The 26624-nt window shown below is 46.0% G+C and overlaps 1 protein-coding gene across 1 annotated transcript; it reads left to right on the top strand.

The window, feature by feature from the left end:
- The first annotated feature begins 491 nt into the window (after positions 1–491).
- Positions 492–4010, top strand: LOC108941758 (high mobility group protein B1-like). Its single transcript, XM_018764576.2, has 5 exons — positions 492–617; positions 1689–1775; positions 2014–2159; positions 2261–2435; positions 2947–4010. Exons 1-5 carry the CDS (start codon positions 501–503, stop codon positions 3049–3051), a joined length of 630 nt encoding a protein of 209 aa, XP_018620092.2. The 5' UTR covers positions 492–500; the 3' UTR covers positions 3052–4010.
- The last annotated feature ends 22614 nt before the right edge of the window (positions 4011–26624 follow it).

Raw genomic sequence — 26624 nt, 5'->3', positions numbered from 1 at the left:
GTGCACACACACATATATACACCAATCAGCCACAACATTAAAACCACTGACAGGGGAAGTGAATAACATTGATTATCTTGTTACAATGACACCTGTCAAGGAGTGGGATATATTAGGCAGCAAGTGAACAGTCAGTTCTTGAATTTGATGTGTTTGAAGCAGGAAAAATGGGCAAGCGTGAGGATCTCAGCGACTTTGACAAGGGCCAAATTGTGATGGCTAGACGACTGGGTCAGAGCATCTCCAAAACGGCAGATCTTGTGGGGCGTTCCCGGTATGCAGTGGTTAGTACCTACCAAAAGTGGTCCAAGGAAGGACAACCGGTGAACCGGCGACAGGGTCATGGCCGCCCGAGACTCATTGATGCGCACGGGGAGCAAAGGCTAGCCCGCCTGGTCCGATCCCACGGAAGAGCTACTGTAGCACAAATTGCTGAAAGCCTTAATGCTGGCCATGATAGAAAGGTGTCAGAACACACAGTGCATCGCAGCTTGCTGCGTATGGGGCTGCGTAGACGCAAACCAGTCAGAGTGCCCATGCTGACCCCTGTCCATCGCCGGAAGAGCCAACAATGGACATGTGAGCGTCAGAACTGGACCATGGAGCAATGGAAGAAGGTGTGTATATAACTACTGTATGTGTAACAGTGTCATTTGCCTTCTGTGTTGCCCTTTATGCCATTCATGCCCCTATCTGTAACATAATAAATTTATTTTAGTTAGCATAAAGTGTAATTTAGAAATCACTGAGTACACTGTATTTATTGTCAGACTGTACATAATTTAGCAGACATTTTTCCAAAGTGACCAAAAACAAGATTATATATACAGTGTACCTTAAGAATTATCAAGTATAGAGTCGTGCCAAATTGCTCAGTGAGAGCTTATTTGGTCAAGTGCTGTACAAAGAAGTGTAAGCCCTTTTGTTAAGACAGTAACTATTTTTCTTAATGAAGTCAATAAATAAGGTCTCTTACAATATATGATAATTGTAAAATTACAGACATGGATTGCTTAACGACAGAGAGACGTTCTGAGAAATGCGTCGTTTTGAGATTTGGTTGTGCAAATATCAGAGTGTACTTACAAACCTAGATGGTACAGCCTCGATGCAGTTAAGAGACACGGTAAACACGAGATTTGACGCTGCTTGCAGTGTAGCACGGCATACTGTTTTACAGTAAACTTACTTTTTATAAGTAGAAAGAGTACTGTAAGATACTGATAAAAAGTACACTATAGTAAATGCATACACCAGTAACACAGGTGTTTATCGATATCATGTATTATGTACTGTACATAATTGTATGTGCTATACTTTTATACAACCAGTAGTGCAGTAGGTTTCTTTACTGCAGCAGCACTACAAACCCGTGAGTAACACTTTGTGCTACGACTTTACGACGTCGCTAGTTGATAAGAATTTTTCATCTCCATTATAATCTTATGGGACCACCGTCCTATATGTGGTCCATCGTGCAGCGAAACATCGTTAAGCGATGCATGACTGTATTGGTTTTATTTCTTTTTCTGTTGGCTGTCATAATTATGTTTGTGGTTTGATAAATTAAATACACTGGGGCAGTTTGGCACAGTGTTTTTGCTTTTAACCAGTCTGAAATGGAAAAGATGGGAAAAGATCCGAAGAAGTAGAGAAGCAAGATGTCCTCCTATGCCTACTTTTTGCAGATTTGCAGGGAGGAGCACAAGAAGAAACACCCAGATGCCAGCGTCAACTTCTCCGAGTTCTTTGAGAAGTGCTCTGAGCGATGGAAGGTAAGAACATAATGATCACACAACTAGCAGAAAAGACAGGTACACTTGATAGAGAAGTGATACTATTAAATTGTTTCAGACCTCAGTGAGTCTGTTTGTCAGTCTATTGCATTGTCATACCTGAAGGACCAGAAGGGTTTACAGCTGGTTCCATTATTTGGGCCTAGATTAACTTTAATCACTTGAATTCAATACTGGTTGATGCTTAAATTGCCTTAGAAAGTAACTTTTCTTTCAGATTATATCTGCCAAGGAAAAGGCAAAATTTGAAGAGTTGGCCAAGCAAGACAAGGTCCGTTATGACAGGGAAATGAAGAACTATGTCCCACCAAAGGGCAAGAAGAAGAAGCGAACAAAAGACCCCAGTGCTCCTAAGAGACCCCCGTATGTACATCATTTTGCCTTAAATATTTTGTGAAAATTGGTGTTTGTACTTCAGGAAGACTGTTACTAAATACACTGTGTATATTGGTTTGGTCTTCCAGATCTGCATTCTTCATATTCTGTGCTGACCATCGCCCAAAAATCAAGAGTGAAAATCCTGGATTGTCTATTGGCAACATAGCAAAGAAGCTGGTAGAGATGTGGAACAACACATCTGCAGAAGACAAGCAGCCATATGAGGAGAAGGCAGCTAGAATGAAGGAGAAATATGATAAGGCAAGTGGTTGAAATTGCTAATTTTCTTGATAGATGTAAAATGTTTTTGGTAGTATCTACATAATTTTATTCTAAGTAGTGCAAAAACTGCATATTCCCTTTCTGCAAAAACCCATAATATGTGTTATGTTAAACTCAACAGTTGTCTAGAACAGTGGTCATTGATTTTTTGGGAATTTTTAGGTTAATTTTATTTGTTATGCTTAATTTTTAAAGTAGAAGCATTCAGGTTTGCCGGTGTGCTTTTATGGCTTGCAGTGCATGAATTTTAATATCCATTATGTCTCTTAGTTTCTACCAGTAATCTGACCAAACAATACTGTCTCCTTTAGGACATAAGTAATGTAGCTTAGAATGGTTTTCTTTTTGCTTTTTGGCCTTTAAAGCTTTCAGTGAATATATACATTCAGGTTTGTTGTATCTGCCATTGATATAACTATGAACCACGACAGAAGAAATTTGGCAAAGTCTTTACTCCTCTCCTGGTTCTGATCTTTTGTATTCCCTTTAGGACATTGTGGCCTACCATGGCAAAGGCAAGCCAGTTCCTGCCACAGCGACAAAGGCAAAGAAAAAAGATGAAGAGGAGGATAAAGAGGAAGATGATGATGAATAAATTCGCTACGCATAGAACCTAGATTCTTGTTTAATATAACTGAGCCTCCCTTTCCCCTTATATACACTCATTTATCCAAATAATAAAATGCAAAACAAAGTGTTAGGCTATGTATATCAGAAGTTTTTAAGCTGGATGGTTTTTTTTTTTTTTTTGTAAAGTTAGCACTGCAGAAGTTTCTGTTTCTTACTTTAGTGGTAGTTCATGAATTACTTGGCCGTTACCTGGCACTGGTTGTGAAACAACATGCAGGAGTTGGGATTCCAGTTGATGCACAGCACAAAGTTTTATTTTATATGGGGTAGTTGTTTGTTTGCAGATGTATTTTTGTTTTGCTTTTTAAATCAAGTTTTGCCTTAACATTAAGTCTTTTGCTGTACTTTGAATATCAGTGTAATTGCAAGAATAAAAATGCAGCTCTTTTTGTTGACATTCTGAATGCTTCCAAAGTTAAATCTTTTTGTAAAAAACCAAACTGAACATAACTATTCATGATTTCAGTGAGGTGCTGACCAAAATGATCAGTGGTCTATTTTTACTTGAATCAGGTGTTTAAAAAAATGTACTGGATGGTCTTACACAACTAAATTGCTAAAATGGGGGTGGATACCCCCTCTCTCCATGGGCTGAAGTGTATGATGTTTTTGATTTGTTTTGGTACTTAAGCAATTCAGGGAGTGATTTACCTCAACTGACATTTTAAATGTATCTCATCTTTAGACTTATGGAGATTAAAAGGCTTGAAGGCATTTTACAAGGATCCACCTTGTACAATGCAAATGCTGTGCGCTGAGAACAGCAGGCACAAGTCCTCAGAGAAACAGGGTTGTGGTTCTGCCGCTGTTCTACCCTGGAGCAAGACATTTAACTTAAACTGATCCATTAAAATAACCAGTTCTATAAAAGGATGAAATTGTGGATTTGGACTGAAGTGTCAGCTAAACAAAATGGCAATAAAACATGACAAACATCGTAACACTACTGTTTCCGAATACTCGGGTTATATCATTTTTTTTTTCTTTTCGGGAGACAAATGAAAATCCTAAAGCAGTGTGAGAATTGTTGAAACAAAAATGTTATGTTTTTGTTTGTAGTGTTCTATTTCAGTGATAGTCATTTAAATGTAAAAATCATCTTGCTATAATCTTATAATAGTCTAAAAGCAAAGAAGAAAAAGATTAAGACAGTGAGGTTCAGGGGGTTGCTTTTTTGGTTGTGATCCTAGTCATGGTCATTTCTGTTGACATCAATAGCTTTACTGTATATAACTAGAGAAGTGTGACAAATGTTTGGTGCTTTTTGTGAAAAGTTGGTGTCCTTTCAGCCAGTCAGCGCATGCTGTCATGGAAGGGAATATTATATAGTAGGGCTACAGATGGTGTAGTGGACATGACCTTGTACTACTGGGTTTTTGGAATAAGTTTCTCCTGTAAAATGCATATACAAATAAGCAAAAAGTTGGTTTAAATAAAAAAATACATAATTTTTTGTCACAGTATTAGTAGGAGCAGCTGGTAGTGTAGTGGTTAGCACTGTTGCCTGTGGACCCAGAGTTTGTAGGTTCAAATCCTGGTTATAGTACCCTTTGAGCAAGCTACTTAAAATTACCCAGCTAAGTGAATAGATAAATAATTCCAAAGTCACTTTGAGAAATGCAGTAGGTGATCTATACTTCTTAAGTAATATCACTATGGCAAGAGGCCTGAGGATTCACCAGTGAAGGTGCCTGGATGTGGGAGAGCAGGGGCCCTGGATTGATGGCTGCTTCTTGAGAAGGAGCTCAACTTGGTTGAAGTCCAGTGGTAGGTTTTACACCAAAATCCACAGGATATCAGTACCTCTTGTATGGAAGAAGTGGGACTAGGCAGGATGGTGACAGACAAGCAGGTAAGGTTGTGCAGAGAGGAGGGGTTAAAGCAGGGAAGGAAAAGGCAATGGGGCAATAGCCAAAGGTTAAGTGGCCAGCAGGCAGAGAAGCTGGGGTATAGGATACTGTGGATAATGATCTGGTTGATATCTTGAGTAACTTGGATAGATTGGGGGAGGTTATTTACACCTATGGGGCAGAGCAATTTTGGATAATGCAGGTGAGAAGTAAGGAGCAGATGGGTGTTGTGAAGTCTAGGTGGCAGAGAGAGAGGCTTGTCTTGGAGAGAAGGCAGCTTAAAAGATGCTGGAGGTGAGCTGAGGGGAAAAGGGAGGGTATTTGTGCTTTGCAGGCGGGTATAAAGAGTAGACTGATTGTATTAAAGAGAGTGGAGGCTCTTACGAGGAGAAGGAGAAAGAAGGAGCCAGCCAGGGTAGTGTTTTTAAGAGATCCTTTCATGTTTGTGAAGGCTCTGTTTGGTAAAGAGAAGTCTGGAATGTTAAGGGTAGAAAAGCAGGAGCTGGATGGTTATCTGCATGAGGTGTACTCTGGTAAAACGCATGATGGTGGGTGGACTGGAGGTGCTGGTGGATATCCTGCCCCATAGGGGAGATAAAGTGGAAAATGGATGTGTGCCCCCTAAGGTGGGGAGAGGTGCAAGATGTAGTGGGGCGGGCAAGGGCCTCTTCAGCATCTGGTCCTAACGGGGTACCTTACCAAGTGTTTAAGTGTGCACCGACTGTACTAAAGTTGTTGTGGAGATTGATGGTTGTTATATGGAAGAAGGGGGTAATTCCCAAGTTGTGGCAAAGAGTGGGAGGAATCTTTATTCCTAAGGAGAAAGATGCTGTTGAGGTAGGCCAGTTTAGGCCTATTAGCCTTCTCGATGTTGAAGGGAAGATCTTCTTTAGTGTTGTGGCAAGGAGGTAGGTTGGTAGCGTACTTGAAAGCCAACAGGCTGATTGATACCTCTGTGCAGGAAGCAGGGCTTCCAGGATGCTCAGGGTGCTTGGAGCACATCAGTATGATTTGGCATCAGATTCAGTCTGCCAAGAAGGAGAAAAGAGATCTCCATGTGGTATTCTTGGATTTAGCAAATGCTTACGGGTCGGTTCCGCACGGTTTGCTGTGGGAGGCGTTCAGATTTTTTTAAGGTCTCTGAAAGTGTTATGAGGCTGGTGAAAACCTACTTTGCAGATATTCAGGTTTGTTTTAGTACAGAAGGCTATACAACATCTTGGCATTGATTGGAGGTTGGAATCATGGCTGGATGTTCAATTTCACCATTGGCTTTCACAATGGCAATGGAAGTTATTACGGTATAAGGGTTTCCAAATGGGTTGTTGGTGGTGAGAGGCTGTGGGATGGAACGTGCCTACCCCCTGTTAGAACATTTATGGATGATATGATGACAGTTACGACTACGGCTCCTTGTACTCATCGTTTGTTGTCCAAGCTCAATGATAACTTGAAGTGGGCTAAATTGAAGGTTAAGCCAAGTAAATCAAGGAGTCTCTCGATTGTTGGTGGGAAGGTGGTACAGGAGAAGTTTTGTATTAATGAGGAAGTAATTCCATCTATTCTGGAGAAGCCAGTTAAGAGCTTGGGCAGGTGGTATAGTTCTGTGCTAAGTGATAAGGAGCAGGTTGTGGCACTAAGGGAGGTGGTTATGGAAGGTATAAAGAGCATTGATGCACCCCTCCTCCCTCCGAAATTAAGTTGTGGTGTCTGCAGTTCGGGCTCTTGCCACATATTAATTGGCCGCTTATGGTATATGAGTTTTCTGTTTGGGAGATTGAGAAGCTCGAGCGGATTATTAGTACGGCAGTAAGAAGGTGGCTAGGAGTGCCACGCTGTGTAAGTAGTGTAGCGTTATATGGTAAGGGTATGTTGCAGCTGCCAGTGACAAGTTTGGTGGAGGAGTACAAGTGTGTGAAGGTGGGTCTTGGGCTGACTCTAGCAGAGTGAAATGATGAGGTTGTCTAAAAGGTGGTGCCGTCAGTTAGGACAGGTAGGGGGTGGAATCTCAGAGGTATGGTCCAAAGCACTAAAGGGGTGCAGGTGTTGTTGGACACGTGCAGAGAGGGAAGGAAAGGTTTGGCTCGGGCCGTATGCGGCAGTTGTGGAGTGCTGTCCCAGAGGCAGGCAAACGGCAGCTGGTTATTGAGCAGGTCCGTGGGCAGGAAGAGGAGGCGAGATGTGCAAAGGCGGTCGCGTTAGTTAAGCAGGGCCAGTAGGTGAACTGGGAAGGTGTGGAGAGAAGGGGGTTACAATAGCAAGATGTGTAGGCGACAGAGGTGAGTCGCCCTAAGTTTATTATTGGAGCGACTTATGACGTACTACCAACGCCACAGAATCTTAAGCAATGGGCAGGTGGCAATGGTTCTTGTAAGTTGTGTAGCAGTGTGGTGACGCTGAGGCACATTTTGTCAGGGTGTAAGGTTAGTTTGGGGGAGGGGCACTATACTTGGTGCCATAATTGAGTGCTTGTTTGTTTGGCAGGTGTTTTTGAAAGCAAGCGGCAGGTGGTGAATTCCTTTCCTGTTTGCAGTAAGGCTGCAAACTGGTTTTGTGTGGGCAGGAGAGAGTAGCATTATGCAAGGACAGATGTGCCCTGGTAGGTGGGGTAACGCACGGGACTGGAAGCTGCTGGCTGATATGGGCAAGCAACTCCAGGTCCACAGGTCATCGCGGTTACTTCTTTGCGTCCGGACATGGTGTTATACTAGGAGCGTGAGCAGATTGTGTACTTTGTAGTGCTAACAGTGCCATTCGAAGATGCTATTGAGGAGGCTTACTAGTGAAAGCTGTCAAAGTATTCAGATCTGGTGGCTTGTGGCAAGAGACCGTGGATGGTGGGCTCAGGTGAGAGTGGTGGAGGTAGGTGTTAGAAGATTTGTGGCTAAATCAGTTACATCATTGTTGGGAGAATTTGATATTAAAGGCGGCTGAAACCAACCAAGTGGTTATGGCTGAAAAGAGAGGAGGGTAGTTGGGGTTGCAGGTTGGATGGAGGAAAATGGTGGAAAATTAGTGGCAGGTGGGTAGTAATGGAAAGGAGCTTGCAGTGATCAAGGAGGTGTGGCCTTTAATTAGGGTAGTTTAAGTTGGAGTGTTGCATTTGCAGTTTCTGCTTGTGGATATGAAGGTACAGTGTCAGGAAGATATGTATGGAGCTGTGGTTCAAATGGTTAGTGGAGTTAGTGGAGTTAGTGGAGTTAGTGGAGTTAGTGGAGTTAGTGGAGTTAGTGGAGTTCAGTATTTGCTGAGGGTGAAGGACATCTAACATGTGTATGGGGGGGTGGGTCTGGGACACCAGACTGTACTGTTGAGCCTCCCAGAAGTGTCGTGGGCCTAATTCAATGATCCACTGATGAATGGAGGTGTCCACTTGACAACCTCAATGAAGTACTCATGTTGGTACCCTGCTGGTTTGGTTGGTTGGTTGGTGGTTTAGTTTGGTGGATTTGGTGTGTTGGTTTAGTGGGTTTGTTGGTTTGGTGGGTTTGTTGAAGGTAGCTAAGCTTCTTGGTCTCGGGTCATGGAGATGTCTGTTGGCTATGCTAGATGTTCTCTGTGGCTTCATATTGGTTGGACTGGGTCTTTGTGTAAAGCTGTTGATAAATATACATGGGGTATAACATCTTGTCCTGTGTATCTTCAATGTAAGCAAATCTTATGTCTGACAGGAACAGGCTAACCTGACAGTGGTGCACAGCAAATACCAAATTTATAATAACCTGTAATGAAAACTGCCTTGAAATAATCAAGTTTCTTTCCTTTTACAGGTCCAAGAGTGGAAAATATTATTCATTTTTATGAATAAGCTATTCTTTATGCAGTGGTTAAATCTTGGCATGAGATTATTTTATGATGATACAAGCGTGATATGAATAAGACTCCATGAAAAATCCCTGGTGAATTTCTAATGAAAATACTGTGATACCATACACCTTAACTACCATTGTTGGGTGTTTTTCCTTTTCACAACAATCTTCCACTATTGACATTTTAGTAAAATGGGTGAATGAGACAAATACATATACATTTGATCAAATATACAAACACAATTAAGAAAATTAGTAAATAACCTATGCTACACTAAATTAAACCATTAAATAAATAACAATGACAAGCACACTACACAGCTAGTCATTTAAGTGACACTTAAAAGTGCAATAAGTTCAATAATTACAAAAATGTTCAATTAAATAGTGTTAAAAGCGATAGAAAAATCCTACACCTAAAATAAAACACATTACGCACCGCAGAACACAGCACTTACATCCCCCAAAAATAGGGGTTGCGTTGTTTTCTAAGTGCCAAATGATATGTGTTACCCAAGGATGGAGGATCTACTACAAACCTGTGGGGTTACAACCAAAAGAGGCCCTGTCATCTTTCTTTGGCTTCTAACTAACTCAACTGCATGACGCCCATCTCCATCCTAAGCGTTAAGTCTTCCCGGATTTTATGATACACACCCTGGATGTCCAAGTCTACTGCTGTCTGGATCAGCTGAGTTCTTGCGTTCCAAAGCATTGGCTTAACTATGCAGATCACCAGCCATGTCCGGGTAACTGCTGCCTTCTGAGCACCACGGTTCCATCCCCTAAAGACTTTATTGTACGTCAAAACCATCTGCGGATTGATCTTCCTGCACAGGCAAGTCACCAAACGCCAGACCTCCTGCACCTGTCTGCAGTCCCAAAAGGCATGACCGATAGTTGCAGGTAGAGTGGATGGCTGGTCATTTTGTGCCTGTACAGGACAACCTTGACTGGCAACTTGTTTTCTAAACAATACCAGTTCAAATTTTGCAGATGATGGTCTAGCTCCTTTGGCTGAATCTTAGCCCACATGTCTTCTTTGAGCCCTAAAAGACCTCGAGTTCCTCTCCTCTCAAGCGGCGCCTTTTACAAAGCCCTGTGCTTGAGGAGGGTCTCTGCCTCGACCCCGACCAACATAGTCTTATTCCACTTTATAACATGGCTGTAATGAGCAGGCTGTGTCTCAGCATTCAGCCCAGTGTTGGACCAGGACTTCACAAACTGGTGCATTGGAAAGGCCAACCAAAGATGCACAAAGTACGGGTGGGGATCCTCAGTTGGAGCTGCCTGTCAGATACATTACTGGGAGAAGAAGAGACAATCCAGTTTAAGAGGAATGTCAGGCACAGCCCTCCCTCCCTTCTCCTTCAGAAGGTACATGACCTCCCTCGTCACGTACTCGTACCTGCCCCCCAGACAAGATCAAAAACGTCCTTTATAATGGCTCTCCGCATCATGCAGAGCAAGGAGAACACCTGCGCAAGGCAGAGTAACATAGGGAGGATGTCCACCCTCTAAGCCAATGTTTTCCCTATCAAGGAGAGAGACCTGGTCTTCCACAAACCCATTATCCTTCTGGCTTTGGTCAAGTGTTCTTCCCAATTGACTCTGGTGGCACCTTCTGAAAGAAAGTTGACTCCCAACACCTTGAGAGGGCTGTTGCTTCCAGTAAAACCACTGATGAAGTCCTCTTTTTTTTCTAGCTGCCAAAGAAGCTGATAAGAGACTTGCTGAGGTTCAGAGCTGCGCCTGAGGCACACCCAAACCAGGCCGAGTTCCTGTTTCGAGCACAGGAACAACGTAGTGTCTTCCACGGACTGAAACCAGCCCGGCTGCCACCCCCCAGCAGGAGCAGGCTATCAATCCCTGGGAGGGCACGAACGGCAGCTGCCAGCGGCTTGATGCAAAAACCACAGAGGAGCAGGGAGAGCAGACAGCCCCGCCCCACCACACCCAGCTGGGGCACCCAGCCCCCGAGGGAGCCGATGATGACGACCCGCCTACCTACCTCAGTGCAAAGCACATGCACCCACCTCAGGAAGCCAGGGCCAAAACTCAGTCTGCTCAGGGTGCTAAACAGGAAGTGGTGATCCGCTTGGTCAACACCTTCTCCTGGTCCAAACTGACCAGCGCAAGGGCGATCTTTTGGTCCTGCGTCCAGACAATCTCATCCCGGACCAGGTGCAAATTCCTGAGTGCAGAATGCTTGAGTACACCACACGTCTGGTCATGATGGACCAGGTTGTCCATTATCTTTTTTCAGGCACTCAGTAAGGTCCTTCACAATGATCTTTGTGTCCACACAAAGCATTGTGCGGGGTCTCCAGTTGGCAATATCAGCTTTATCGCCTTTCTTGTACAGCAAGGAGAGCGCCCTGTCCTTATGCTCTTAGTAAGCATACCCCTGCCCAGCACCTCCTCGACAACACACAAAAAAGGTGGCCCCAAGACATCGCAAAACATGGAATAAAATTCCACCGGTAAACCATCGAGGCCTGGAACCTTGTGCCAATTTATCCTACCAAGCATCTCCGACAGCTCAAACAAAGTGACAAGGCTCTTTAAGCCACCAAGGGTGGCCTCGGGAACCCGCAACGTCAAATTCTCTAAAAAGCTCCTTTCTGTTACTGGGTCTGTTTCCCTGACTTTAAAAAGATTTCCATAAAAACAGGATACAACCTCTAACATCTGGGCAGTGTCGGTGAAGGACTCACCCCTGCTGGTTCCACAGGGACGTAAACCCTCTCTTGCATTTCAAGTCCTCCACCTTGTTGAAGTAGGAGGTACACTTCTCATTCTCCTCTACCTCCTTAATTCTTGTGCCAAACAGAATGGCCCTGGCCTGCTGCTCATGCAGCAGCCTCAAAATAGCCTTTATCTCCACAGCCCTATCATAACCGAAGGTCTTTCATTTGTTGTGGCAAGAATAAATACTCTGGAGTTCCTCCTCAAGTGTGCTGATATCCTGACGTCATAAAGCGACATGTCGGATAAAGTAGTTGATGGTAAGGGTCCTGGCCTTCACCTTGACCCCCCTCCCACCAATCAACCACCGAAGGGTAAAAATCCATGGAATCCTGCCACAACAAAAAAATTCTCTATACTCCTTTGCTTGGAGGACTTTGATATTCATCTTCCAGTTGCCATCGTCATCATATGGTCTGTTGGCCACTGGCTAGTCAAGAGAACCTTCTTAAAAGTAACGGAGGGTGCTGCTAAAATGTAACCTAAACAACTACTGGTGCTATGACTGTTGCGTCAGGTAATGCCCAGATTGGTGGGGTTACATTTTTCTAAAACCATCAGTAAGGCTAAAACTGCTAATAAAACTTTTGAAATGTTTAATACTAGTGTCATTAAACAGAGCAATGCAGGACTTGATCTCCACTGGTGCATAGATGCACAGAATGCACATGTGCTGACTTCTCCACATCACATCCACCACCAAAACCCGACCAGCATGAACAACAAAAGGCCTTACCTTCTCAAAGGTCTGGTCCCTAAAAAAGTATCCTCACACCTGTATAGTAGACCCCACCTATGCTCCAGTAGAACTCATCCTTCCTCCATTCATGAGAGAACAGAGTCACATCCGCTGGTCCCAGAGGTGGACTTCCTGCAAAAAAACATAGGTTGAAGGCATAGAACTCAAACTGATTGAACAAAGCTGGAGAAAAGCATGAATGGCCTCGGTGGGGCAAAAGGGTTGTAGACATGGACAGTGATAATTCTTCTGTCTGTTCACCATAAATGCTCAGTTTGATATTGCTTCAACTCCACCCCCCCATCAATTCCCTTCTTAGAGATTTCTACCACTTTCTGATGGGTCTCATTGGTGAGGATGGTGATGTCGACAAACCCCTGGGATCCATTCCTTTGAATGCAAACAATTTATCCAGCAGCCAGGCCCAACCTACTGAAGATGACCTCCCTGATAAAACCAACGTGGTCAGGGAAGTCCTCCGCTGCTTCCATACTTCGCCATCGGAAGCGAGTGGTGTATCTCATCCCCAGCCCCATGCCACTGGTGGACTGCTCCTCATCATCTAAAGATCCTCCCAGGGCAGCGGAGCTCCTGTTACCAGGCCTGGCCACTTCTTCTGCAGGTGAGGCCACTGTTGCCTCCACCCTTGCAATCGTCATCTCCGTTGCAATGTTCAGGTTTGCCGTTGCTGCCACCTCAACCACCAGTCCTTCTCCTGCTGGCATCGGCATCGCGGCTCCCTCAACGGCAGGCTTCGATGTCCCTGGGAGTCCTTCTTCCTCTGAAGAGCTCTTCTGGGTGGGCAACCCCTCACCTGCCCCCCAGTGGTCATCTTCGTCCTCGCCGTCTTCGCTGCAGTCTTCTCTGCCAAAGCCGTTATCTTCTTCCTCGCCACCACCGTTTTCATTCTTGCTGCTACCATCGTCGTTGTTGACCTCTCCATCGATGTCTGGGATACTTTTCTCCTCCAGTGCAATGGGCCAGGTTGAAAGTGCTGTAAAAAGCCCTTAAAAGGGCTGTGAAAGTACTCTTTTATGCTCCTTAGTGGCAAACCGTGGTGCTGCACTCTTTGCCACTTTCTCATCCCTTCTGTGTCCTCTGCCACCTCCTCCTCCCTCTTCTCTCAATGCTGACGACTTTGCTTTGTTTTTCAGAGACAAAGTCAAGACAATCACTGACAAGTTCTTAGCATCACCCTGCCCGGTTCGCGCTGGACCTCCCTGCGAAGCTATCCTCTCCAAATTCAAGCCGCTCTCCAAATCTGAAATCTCTGACCTCCTAAAAACACACAGAGCCACCACCTGCTCGCTTGATCTGATCCCATCGTCACTCCTACAGAACATTTCCCCACAACCCTCCACCTTCATCTCTAAGATCATCAACACACTCTCCTCTGGCTGTTTCCCAGCTGCCTTCAAAACCGCTCTCATTTCATGTCTGTTAAAGAAACCCTCCCTGGATCCCAATCTGGTCCAAAACTACAGACCAGTCTCCCTCCTCTCCTTCCTGTCTAAAACTCTAAAGTGGACAGCCTGTGATCAACTGTCTGATTTCCTCACCCAGAACCATCTCCTCGATGGATATCAGTCTGGTTTCAAAGTTGATCACTCCACTGAGACGGCCCTTCTGGCGGTGTCTGATGCTCTCCAAGCTGCTAGAGCTCCTTCCTTCTCCTCGGTCTCATCCTCCTCGATCTGTCTGCAGCATTTGACACAGTTAACCACCGGATTCTACCCTCCTCTCTTATTCAGCTTGGGATCAAAGGAGGGGCACTAAGATGGTTTGAGTCCTACCTCTTTGACATATCCTATCAAGTGGTCTGGCGGAGCTCTCGTTCTTCTCCTCTGCCTCTCTCAACTGGTGTCCCACAGGGCTCGGTATTGGGTCCTCTTCTCTTCTCAGTCTACGCTTCCTCCCTCGGCCCTGTCATTGCCTCCCATGGATTCAAATAGCACTGTGTAAGAATGAAGCGCCCGCACAGTCACGAGGGTTGCTAGTGAGGGGGATTTATCCTTTATCTCCTCTACTTATCTCTCTGCACTGGTTTCCTATAGTTGCCTATATCAAATTCAAAACCCTGGTTACTGTGTACAAATGCATGTGTAGAACTGCTCCCGGCTATTTACAGGACTTGATCAACCGGTACACCCCAGCCAGGCCTATTTGCTCATCTACTTCTGCTCGCTTGGTGGTCCCATGCATGAAAGGCAAAGCTCGGAGGTTCTCGGTTCTGGGTCCGTTGTGGTGGAATGACCTGTCCCTGTCACTCAGAACTGCGGAAACTCTGTCTGTTTTCAAGAAGGGTTTGAAAACCCACCTTTTCCAGATCCACTTTGCCCAAGATCTCTTCAGATCATCTATGGTGTAACTGTTCATGCATCGTAACTCCAGAAGCATCCCCAGATACAACCTTTATTCAGCCATTACTCTGGTATTGTACTGCTCATTTGTGTATCTTCTAATATTTAATAAAAAAATTAAAAACAAAAAAAAATTGGTGTGGGTATCGGGATTTGTCTGTGTCTTATGCAGCTACTTGAGCGATGAACCTCGGTGTAGCAAGTGGTAGGGAACAAATTAGGTTTGCTTGAGACGTTCATGTCTGCAGCTATGTCTCTTTCTCTCAGTGTAATGCATAAATTGTACTTTTGCTGAGATGTACGTCGCTTTGGACAAAAGCATCTGCTAAATGAATAAATGTAATGTAAATGTAAACATTGTGAGGGTCAGCAGACAAAAGGGAAGGAGGAAACGGGGCCACAGGGAGCTGGTATCTCGTGGGGGTACTCGGAGGGTTGCGATCGGGGTCGTGCTCTTTTTCTCTGACGTCTCGGGGTTGTCTCCGGCGTCAGCTCCTCAGCTGCTCTCTCCCTCTCTCTCACTGGTCGAGGCGGGGAAAGAAATAGAGGCATTGATTAAGTTCAGCTGCCCTCGTTCGGTCCCCAGCTCTGCCCCCTTTCAGACCGCCCCGGCGAGCTACACACTGCTATGCTGATGATACCCAGCTCTTCCTCTCCTTTCCACCTGGTGTGTCAGGCATTTCTGCACACATTGCTGCCTGCCTGTCAGACATCTCTTCATGGATGTCTGATCACCACCTCCAACTCAACCTCTCCAAAACAGAAATTCTTCACCTCCCAGGTGGCCTGTCCCCATCATGATCTATCGATCAAACTGGACAACTCACTCATTTCGTCTACCTCCTTGGCTAAGAGTCTGGGAGTAATGATTGACACGAGTCTATCTTTCTCTCAGCACATCGAAGCCACAACCCGGTCCTGCAGATACATCCTGCATAATATTCGTAGGATCCGTCCCTATCTCACAACTGACTCTGCCCAACTACTTGTCCAGGCCATGGTGACTTCTCGTCTAGACTACTGCAACTCTCTCCTTTGTGGCCTTCCTGCTACTGCCATGAAATCTCTGCAGCTGATACAGAGTGCTGCTGCACGAGTTGTGTTTGATTTGCCAAAGCGTTCCCACGTATCTCCTTTACTCATTTCTCTGCACTGGCTTCCTATAGCTGCCTGAATCAAATTCAAGACCCTGGTTATTGTCTACAAATGCATCAATAGAACTGCTCCCAGCGATTTACAAGACTTGATCAACTGCTCCACCCCAGCCAGACCCCTTCACTCATCTACCTCTGCTCACTTGGTGCTCCCACGCAAGAAAAGTAAAGCACGGAGGTTCTTGCTTCTGGCTCCATTGTGGTGGAATGATCTTCCCCTCTCACTCAGAACTGTGGAAACTCTGTCTACATTCAAGAAGGGTCTAAAAACTCACCTTTCCGGACCCATTTTGCCCAATGTCTCTCCAGCTCATGTATGGTGTAAATGGTCATGCACCGTAACTTCATGAGCATCCCCAGATAAGTCTTTATACAGCCACTACTCCGGCATTTTATGTGATTTTGTGTATCTTATCAGTATTAAAAAAAACCAAAAAAAAATCATCTATCCTGCATTTTATCCACCCACTCGAGCGATGAACATCACTGCATCAAGTGGAACGTAACAAAGTAGGTTCACTTAAGAGTCACATGTCTGCAGCCATGTCTCTTTCTCTTAGTGTAATGCACAAATTGTATTTTTGCTGAGATGTGTGTCGCTTTGGACAAAAGCGTTTGCGAAATGAATAAATGTAAATGTATAAATCCTTATTCTCATGCTGTTTGTAGGACACATCTATTAATTCCCCAATAAAACCAACCTCCTTCCCTTGGTGTCAAAGGTCGTACAGGCAACAGCAGATAATACATGAGCAGACTCAAAAACTTGCTGTGGCACAAATACGCAGGATGTGAGGAGGATTTGTCTTTATTTACATGTGCAGCATGTCACTGAAGGGGAAACTGTGCATAGGGCAGGAATGCTCTCTCCTGTTTGTGCCGTTCTGTACTCTTGGTGTGGGGCGTCGAGACTTCAGGGTCTGGGGTTGTGTTTCCTCAGACTTTCAGGTCCGACGTCTGTCTGGAACTCCCGAGTCAGTCTTCCTTTTTGTTTAGGAAGATGGGGTTAAATAGGACCGATTATTACCGACAGATAGGGTAAAATCACTACTCCTCACCATGGTACTATATTTTCTCTCCCAAGGAGCCAGCTTGTGGCTGAGAGACAAGATGGGGTGACACCCCTCCCCAGTGGACGGCCCCCAAACCCCAGTCGGATTGCATCAGTCGTAGGAGAAAAGGGGGAGAGATGTCGGGACATGCTAATACAGGCCCCCAACACAGGGTTGCCGTAACCATCTAGAAGGCAGCCTGGCACTACTCTGTCCACTGGACCAGCTCTAGGGCCCCTTGCTAGGTGAGGTCTGACGGCGGGGGGCTGTAAGCGAGGAAGACCCTAGGATGAACCGCCGGTAGTAGTTTGCCAACACCAAGAAAGACCTCACTTGCTTTTTGGTCTTGGGAACTGCACAGGCTGCAGTGACAGCCATTTTGTCTATCTGGGGCCAAATCTGTCCATTTCCCAAGACGAACCCCAGATACTGTACCTTGTGTTTCCCAGTCACACACTGTGCTGGGTTTGCCATGAGGCCTGCCTCCTGCAGGGACTGCAGGACCACCCGAAGGTGGTCCAGGTGCTGGGGCCAGTCCTGAATATAGATGATGACATCATCCAGACAGACCGCAGCATACCTTGCATGGGGCTTCAGGATGTTGTCCATAAGCCTCTGAAAGGTAGCAAGGTAGGAAGGACCCATGCAAACCAAATGGGAGTGTAACAAACTGGTGTAAACCAAAAGGATTCAAGAAAGCCAAGATTTCCTTGGACTTTGGCGACAAAGGAATTTGCCAGTAACCCTTGGTCAGATCCAGGGTTAAATAAAAGCGAGCAGTGCCCAGTCAGTCCAGGAGCTCCTCCACCCGGGGCACAGAATACCCATCAGACTTAGTGACAGCATTTACCTTACGATAATCCACACAAAAGTGAGTGGAGCTGTCCAGTTTTGGAACAAGTACCATCAGGCTACTCCAGTCACTGCAGGATTACTCAACGATCCCCATTTGCAGCATTTTGTCGGTCTCTTCCCAAATCATCTTGCATTTGTGCACGGGAGCGCAATATGGACGGCTCCGGACTACTTTGTCTGTCACTGGCTGGATATGATGCTATATGAGGTGCGTCCAGCCTGGGAAAGGAGAGAACACATCTGTAAAATCCTCCTGTACTTGCCTAACCTCCTGTTGCTGTTGGTCGGACAGGCCAGAACCCAGGGACACTGGAGTGGCTGCAACCAGGGTGGGAACCTCTGGGACCAACTCATCCTGCATGGGCTCCTTAGTGGTGAGAGAGGCCATCACTGGCTCTTGCCACTGTTTGAGGAGATTCAGGTGGTCAATCTGATGTGCATTACCCCTATCAGACCGGGCCACCTCATAATCAATATCCCCTACTCACTGTGTGACAACAAAAGGCCCTTGCCACTTAGCGAATAATTTAGACTGCGAAGTGGGAAGCAAAGTGAAGACTTTTTCCCTGGCGGTGAAGTGTTGCAGTTGGCCTCCTTTGTTGTATGTACAAGCCTGCCTTTCTTGTGCCTGTTGCAGCTGCTGCTGAAACAGACGACCAAGAGTGTGCAGCTGGGCTCACAGATCCAAGACATGTTGCACTCCGTTTTTACTTGAGCTGGGCCCCGCCTCCCAACTTTTCCTAATAATATCCAAAATGCCTCTTGGGCATCGGCCACATAATAGTTCAAATGGGGAAAACCCTGTGGAGGCCTGGGGAACTTCCCATACTGAAAACAACAAAGGATCCAAGAGATGGTCTCAGTGACGGGGATCTGTGGCCACAGATTTACGAAACATGGTTTTCAGCATTTTATTAAAATGTTCCATGAAGCCATCCATTTTGTGGGTGGAAAACACTGGTGAGAATGGACCAAACCCCAAGAAGCTGATAGAGTAATCACAATGCACTGAGACACCTGAAGCTGTTTTCCCACGTCGGCTAACAACTTCCAGTCTCGTGTTTTACCCCAGTTACAACCTTTACTACTACCCCCACCCACTGAGCATGTAGCACCCTCCCCCTCTTGCAGAAAAGAGATCGTGTTGTTTCTCTGGCTCCATGGGAGAGAATTAACATCAATTCACTTTGTTTCCAATAAGCACCTCGTTGTGCCTCCATGTATACCTACCCTGAGTTAAACTAACTTTACACCCCGACAAAATATGCCTCAATGAGGCTATGCAGCCACACAAGCTACAAGCTGGCTGTATACCTACCCAGTGACTAAGATTCTGTGATGTGGGAAGAACATCATAGGTTGTTTTTGTAGGAATTTAATGCGACTGGTGTTCATCACCCACAGATCAGGCCAGCCAGTATTCCGTTTCTCCACGCACTTCCAACCTACGCATTGCCCCTGAACTCCCTGGGATGCTGCAATCGCTTGCCTCGTTCTGTTTCTTCTTCTTGTTCACGAATGAAGCTGATGACCATCTTCTTCCTTTCCGGCAACCTAGCCTTCCTCCATAACTTTATCGGTTCACCTCTGCCAAGCCCCACCCTAACTACTTGCACCTGGCCAACCATGCCTCTGTGTTCTAATGTTGTCTGAGCATGCGCCATCACTTCCTGCAGATTCCAATTATGTACTACTTTTAATCCTTTAGCTTCTGATTTCACCACTGGGTCCTTTGTGTCTGACAATGTGAATTCTAAGCCAACCTTAACACTTAAATTTCTCTACTACTCTACTACACAGCCTTATTTGTAACTCTTTGTAATCTTTCCACCTCCGATATAGAGACCTTGCACACAGTTAGTGGCCACCTAGTACGAGGCAGTACACCAAACTGCAAGCACCCTCCACTCCATGGTCAACAACCGCTTGTACCAAGCGGGGTTGCAGCAAGCTGGAGCCCTTACTCGGTAACACAGGGCACAAGGCCGAAAGGGGAGGGGACACACTCAGGACAGGATGCCAGTCTGTTGCAAGGCACCCCAAGCAGAGTTCAAACCCAAACCCGCCACTACACCCCCCAAACTGCAAACACCATACCTTAAATTTCCCAGGTAAAAAGACTTATCAATTATGTTAATTGCCTGCACAACATCCTCTCTCAGTCTTTTAATCTGTTCTCTGTCATTTAAAGACGAATTATGCCATCTACCTAAGCTCTCAACTGGTTTTTCAACTACTAACAGAATTTTCTCTCCATCAGCCTGAAAGTTCTCCTGCACTAGCTTACCGTTAACAATGGACAAACTCCTACACTTGCTAGGCTTCACTTTCAATCTGGCCGATTTAAGACTGTCATTTAGCTTTGCTAGTAAACGATGGGTACACGGAACAGTAATAGTGAGCATAGTTATGTCGTCCATGTATACTCTAATTGGTGAGAGATGGTAGGAAGAGGAAAAAGGCCAATGCGCCCTCAGTATTCCAGGCATTTGTGAATGAGGCCCTCAGAGATATGATAAATTGCTTCGTGTTGGTGTACTTAGATGATATCTTGATCTTTTCCCGGTCTTACGAGGAACATGTCGTACATGTAAGGAAGGTTTTACAAAGCTGGCAGTTCATAAGTTATACGTGAAAGGGGAGAAATGCCAGTTCCACATGGAATTGGTGGCCTTTCTGGGTTTCGTTCCTTCACCCAATGGGGTTACTATGGATCCAAAGAAGGTCTCAGCAGTTCAGTCTTGGCCACAACCCAAGACCATCAAAGACCTGCAAAGGTTCCTGGGGTTTCCGAATTTTTATAGACGGTTCATAAGGAACTTCATTTCTGTAGCTGCCCCCTTGACAGTCCTGTTACATGGAGTGCCCAGGCAACTTACCTGGACTCCTGACGCTGAGAAGGCTTTTGAAGACCAGAAAAAGCATTTTACCTCTGCCCTGATCTTAAAACACCCTTACCCCAAGTTGCTGTTCGTTCTTGAAGTGGGTGCATCTGAAGTCAGGGTAGGCGCAGTGCTCTCCCAGCACCAGGGAAATCACCTGAAGCTATACCCCGTGCATATTTTTCGCACAAATTGTCTCCCACAGAAAGTAATTACAATGTGGGAAACAGGGAGCTCCTAGGCATCAAGTTAGCCCTAGAGGAATGGAGGCAATGATTACAAGGCACCACTCACCCATTCCTAGTGTTAACCGACCATAGGAACCTGGAGTATCTCCAGAAAGCCAAAAGGCTCAATTCCAGACAGGCACGTTGGGCCTTGTTCTTCACCAGGTTCCGCTTTATGGTTACTAATCGCCCTGGCTCCAAGAATGGCAAGGCTGATGCTCTTTTCCGATTGTTTAAGGTCTCTCCCAGTCTCAAACCCCGAGACACCATCCTGTCACCAGCACACTTTGTAGTTCCTATTCATTGGGCCCTATTGGATGACATCAAAGCAGCCCAACTTCAGGAACCCGGTCCCAGTGAACATCCGCAGGGCAAAGAATATGTCCCGACCACTCTCCAGTCCAAGCTCTTACACTGGGCCCACGATGGTCCCGGTGCAGAGCATTGTGGGATTACCCGCACATATAGACTCCTCTCTGAGCACTTCTGGTGGCCGTCCATGAAGCAAGACGTAAGAGACTTTGTCCTCGCATGTACCACGTGTGCCCACACCAAGGTTCTGCGACAACTTCCAGCAGGACTCCTTGAACTGCTATCAGTCCCGAATCGCCCGTGGTCCCATATAGCAGTTGACTTCATCACAGATCTCCCTCGTTCAGATGGGAACACCACTATACTGGTAGTTATCAATCGCTTCTCTAAAGCCTGTTGGCTTATTCCATTGCAAGTGTAGCACCACCCTCCATTTCACCTAATTATGAGGGAGGTGCCCTGAATTCTATTCCAACTAAATGTATAACCCAACTCAAGTATTTTGATAACAAAACAAACAAATTTATTAAATTCTCCAAACACCATAAAACCCAAAGAAATATTCAAAGTTATTGTCCTATACACACAATCCTAAGCCCAAAATCCCATAAGATGAAAACGAATGCAAACAACCAAAACATAAAAAAACACAAACTTCACATATACACTCAATATCTTACAAACAACGAATAACCTCGGTGCTACACTCCGACACACAAGAGACTTTAGAAGTTTCCTACAGAACCTTCTTTTGTTTGCACACAATAATAATGCCTCGAATACTCTGGAGTATTTCTAACATACGTAAAAACACCCTCGTTGCAGGCCTGGATGCAGCTTATGTGCGTTGAGACCCAAAATTATGGGTCGCTTCACTCTTGCGAGCAAAAGGGGAAAAAAAAAAAAAAAAATCACAGTTTTCCTTATCCTCCGTCCACTCGCGTTCGGGGCGGGTGAAAACTCCAGCGATGCCCGAAGAACTTCGCGTGTTACCGGTAGCACAAAGCGCTATTGGGTTCTCCTCAGTCCTCCTCTGCTCTGTCACCGGCGTAGCAGTTCGACGAGACAGGCTGAAAACTCCATTTTAAGTGAATGTCTCACAGAACCACAAGGACACCCCGGAAACTTAAACTCGCCTATACACAATCCACACAAAATGATATTTTCTCTTTGGTTGTTCTTCCAGCAACCAAAAAAATATCACCTCCTCACACTCTGGAGCGCTCTCTCGAACACCTCCTTCTCACACTCTGCTCTCCACCCTTCTAGAAAAGTCTAGACACTTTTCCCATTTGTTCCATTCCTCTCTTCTCTCATTGGTTCGGCGCCAAACCGAACCCAAATCAATTCACAATACGTGCAAAACTGGCATAACGTGTAGGTTGCACCTGTTCCAAAAAGTGTGTTGGTATGGCATCAAACAAACTATATCAAATTTAAGAAGCTTTATTTAAATCTTCAAAATTGAACACACAAACTAGTAGTGCTACAGGGCTACACAAGGTTTTCCCACTGCCCTGGAGACCGCAGAATTGTTTTTCCAAAACATCTCCTGATTATATGACATACCAGAGGACGGGGAACCCAGGGGACCCCACTTTACCTCAAGAGTCTGGAAAGCCTTCTTTTCCTGATTAGGTGTCTCTGTCAACCTCTCTGGCTATCATCCGTAGTCCAACGGGCAAGTAGAACGCTTCAATCAGGAGACTGGATGGTACCTGCGGACCTACTGTGGCCAAAATCAAACGGATTGGAACCGATTCCTTCCCTGGGCAGAGTATGCCCAGAACTCCTTAATTCATTCCTCCACTAACCTCACCCCTTTCCAGGGTGTGCTAAGTCATCAGCTTCCTTTGCTCCCGTGGTTGGCAGAAACCAGTGAGATGCCAGCTGTAGATGACTGGTACAAGAGGAGTGAAGCGGTGTGGGAGTCTGCACATCACCGACTTCTGGAGGCCATGTCCTCCCAAAGAAAAAAGGCCAACAGAAGGAGCAGGATGATACTGTATCAATCAGGGCAGAGAGTGTGGTTGTCTACTCGGGACCTCAGACTGCATCTGCCCTCCTGGATATTAACCCCCCCGTTTCATGGGCCCTTTCAAAATATTGAAAAGGATCAACCCAGTTAACTACCTCTTACAGTTGACCCTGCAATACTGTATCTGCCCTACGTTCCATGTCTCACACCTCAAGCCTCATTGTGTTTCCACCCTACAGTCTCGCCCGGCAGTCTCCCCTCCTCCACCTTTGGATGTCAACGGTTCTCCTGTCTACTCTGTTAGAGCCCTCGTGGACTCCAAACGATGCAGGGGCACATTGTACTACCTGGTTTACTGGGAGGGGTATGGTCCGGAGGAGCAATCCTGGGTATCGGCACGAGACATACTGGACCCGACGCTGATTTCGGACTTCCATAGGTGCCATCCGGACCAGCCTGCACCACGGCGGATGGGGACAGCCTTCTGCACATCGGCCTTAAGCCGCTCCTTTGGGAGGGCTACTGTCACAACCCCCAGGGGTAATACCCCTACAGGCCAGAAGATGCACCACTCCCTGCCGCTGACCCAGAACCAAGCACTTGTTCACAATTAGACACTTGCTGAGATATTAAGGGAGCAAGCAGCGGATGGTGGGTTGCGGATTCTTGATCAACGTTTTCATTGTACTCTCCTTGCGATTAGTAGTCTCCTGTTCCCTCAGTTTGTTCCATAGGTGTTTATGTTCCAGTCCCGAGTGCCCGTCCTGTCAACTCCTGTCTTTTGTTGTCTAGTCCTGCTCTAGTGTTCCAGTCTGGTTTTTTTGTAATGCCTCTGGGTTCAAGTCGTTCTCACAGATTCACGTTTCACTGTTCACCTTTGTGCGAACATACTGTGTGTTTCTTTGTCCCGCATTTCTTGTTTCACGTCCACCGAGTGCTTTACAGTTTGCACAGGGGACTTCTAATATCACTCTGCACGTGGGGTAATTTTACTTTTCGTCCGTGATTGGATGTAACAGCAAAGCGTGTCCGTGTCGGACTCCCTTCCAGACACTACAGTTTCTGCAGTTCCTCCGTGCTTTACCTTTCATGCATGGGACCACTAAGTGAGCAGAAGTGGATGAGTGAAGCGGTCTGGTTGGGGTGTAGCAGTTGATCAAGTTTTGTAAATAGCTAGGAGCAGTTCTGTTGATGGATTTGTAGGTGTCACACGGAACCGAGGACACTGGGATGGCTGGACCCAAGTGCAGGATCATTCGTCAGGAACCAAGGGGTCAGGCAAGTTCTCGTTGTTGGGGACGGGTGAAGAGTCAGTCGATCGGCAGTCAGAGTGAGAGTGAAGATCCATGGACATGGTCAGGGGACAATGTGAAGGGTCGAAAGCCAGAGAATGGATACAGGAAGCAAGGGATGAGGAAGCGCAGGACATAGCACAAAACGACGGTTGTCTCAGTGAGATTCCTCGAGAGTACAGGAGCTGAGGAGGGTCTTTTAAAGGCGAGCGCTCAGTCAGGTGCTTCATTGGTGTCAGGAGCTGTTGATTGTGGTGTGGGCGTGGACATAACAGTAGGCAACAACCAGGGTCTTGAATTTGATCTGGGAAGCTATAGGAAGCCAGTGCAGAGAAATGAGTAGAGGAGATAGATGGGAATGCTTTGGCAAGTCAAACACAACTTGTGCAGCAGCATTCTGTATCAGTTGCAGAGGTTTGATGGCGGTAGCAGGAAGGCCACACAAGAGAGAGTTGCAGTAATCCAGACAGGATGTCACCATAGCCTGGACAAGTAGTTGGGAAGAGTCAGTTGTGAGGTAGGGACGGATCCTGTGGGTATTTTACAGAATGTATCTGCAGGTCCGGGTTGTGGCTTCCCAGACTCTTAGCCAAGGAGGTAGGCAAAATGAGTGAGTTGTCCAGTTTGATTGATAGATCATGACAGGAAGATAGGCCAGCTTGAAGGTGAAGAATCTTTGTTTTGGAGAGGTTGAGTTGGGGGTTTGTGGCTAAATCAGTTATGTCATTGTGGGGGAAATTTGATGTTAGAGGCTACGCATTATGGGTGGGAGTGAAAAAGCTGTCTGAGACTGCTGAGAAGGCAAGTCAGTGGCTATGGATGAGAAGAGAGCAGGGTAGTTGGGGGTAGGAAGGTATGTAATGGTAGTAAAATTAGTGGCAAGTGGCTAGTAATAGGAGGCAGCTGGTAGTAATTAACAAGATATGGCCTTAACTAGGTTAGTTTAAGTTTGTGCAGTGGTGCACCTGCAGTTTTTTTGCAAGCAGATATGCAGTCAATCCAATAGTTTGAGTTTGTGAAGGTGGTGCGTTTACAGGTATGTATGCAACTGTGGTTTAATTGGGGTAGTTGAGTGTGTGGAGTTGTGGCATTCGTTGAGAACAAAGGGCATCTAACGTGTGTGGAGGGGAGTGGGTCTGGGATGCTAGACTGCATTGTTCAGCCTTCTGGAGGTGTTGTGGGCCTAATTTAACAAAACACCAATGAAGGGAGGTGCCCTTATTGTGAAGTTTCTCCACCTCTATCTACCATTCAGTAAACTGCATAGTCTATACAAAAAGTAAAGCAGGGGTAGTGAATAAAGTTGTAACATCACAGCAAAAAAAAAAGCACAGTAACTAGGAACATTCGGAGTCTCAAGCTTGCCGGAAGCAAAGGTGGAGCAGACCTTCTTCCCAAAATTCATTTCTAAGAATTTCTGTTGAGGCTATTTCTGGTGTTCTCTGGTCTCAGGAGTGGTACAATCCTGACTATGGTATTGTCACATGCCGAGAGCCTGTTGCCAGTCTGCATCTCCCATTGCCCATCCCAAATCTTACAGGTGACTTCAACAAAGCTAACTGCCCAGGCCTCATATTACTTGACAGACTCTAGTGGTACTAGGGAATGGTGGGGGTGGGCACTGATGGCACAATGACTATTGTAAATGGACACAAAACATGCAAGATGAGCAGCACTGCTATTGCACTGTAGCTCATAAAATTTAACTGAAAAATACAGAGCAGACCATTAAACATGCACAAATGAACCTCTCCTGGTGGATTTGTAAAGCAAAAATAGACAATTCCACATCAGCAATAACCTTTGCTGTGCTCTGAAAGTCAATAACCAGTAAGTACTCATCACCTTTTTCTGTTTTTGGAAGCCACCTGTAGTTTCCGAACAGCACCTGGTCCGACCCTCTTTGGTGTATGAGTGTCACAACTGCGCCCGCACCACAGCCAGCAGCACCTGACTCTGATTAGACACCTGTCTGCAATCAGATCACTCGTCTACAAAAACCATCCACAGCTCCTCCCCAGTTGTGGGAATTCTTAGAAGACAACTGGTCCTCCAGTGTCCACGACTTCTCCTCAGCACCTTACCCGGTCTCCTCCGAGCTCCCTGTTTCCTCGCCCGTCTCCTTGTTCCTGTTCCTGTTCCTGTTCCTGTTCTCCATGTTATCGAACCTTGCTTCACATCTTCGGATTCTCCTCTCAGACCACATTTGCACCTCGGCTCGTACCACGCTTGCCCTGACTCAGAGTATTGCCTAGCCCCAAGTATCCTTATCATACATGA

The sequence above is a fragment of the Scleropages formosus genome, chromosome 10, assembly GCF_900964775.1.
Source record: "Scleropages formosus chromosome 10, fSclFor1.1, whole genome shotgun sequence".
Taxonomy (NCBI): Eukaryota; Metazoa; Chordata; class Actinopteri; order Osteoglossiformes; family Osteoglossidae; genus Scleropages; species Scleropages formosus.
The sequence above is the reverse complement of the archived record's forward strand: the minus strand, read 5'-3'. Positions and strand labels throughout refer to the sequence as shown.

What these genes read in the sequence shown, in the direction of transcription:
- LOC108941758 (XM_018764576.2), top strand. Translation starts at nt 501, where the DNA reads ATGGGGCTGCGTAGACGCAAACCAGTCAGAGTGCCCATGCTGACCCCT. An exon ending in AGTGCTCTGAGCGATGGAAG is followed by an intron (nt 1,776 to 2,013) that starts GTAAGAACATAA and finishes CTTTTCTTTCAG; the next exon opens with ATTATATCTGCCAAGGAAAA. An exon ending in AGTGCTCCTAAGAGACCCCC is followed by an intron (nt 2,160 to 2,260) that starts GTATGTACATCA and finishes TTGGTCTTCCAG; the next exon opens with ATCTGCATTCTTCATATTCT.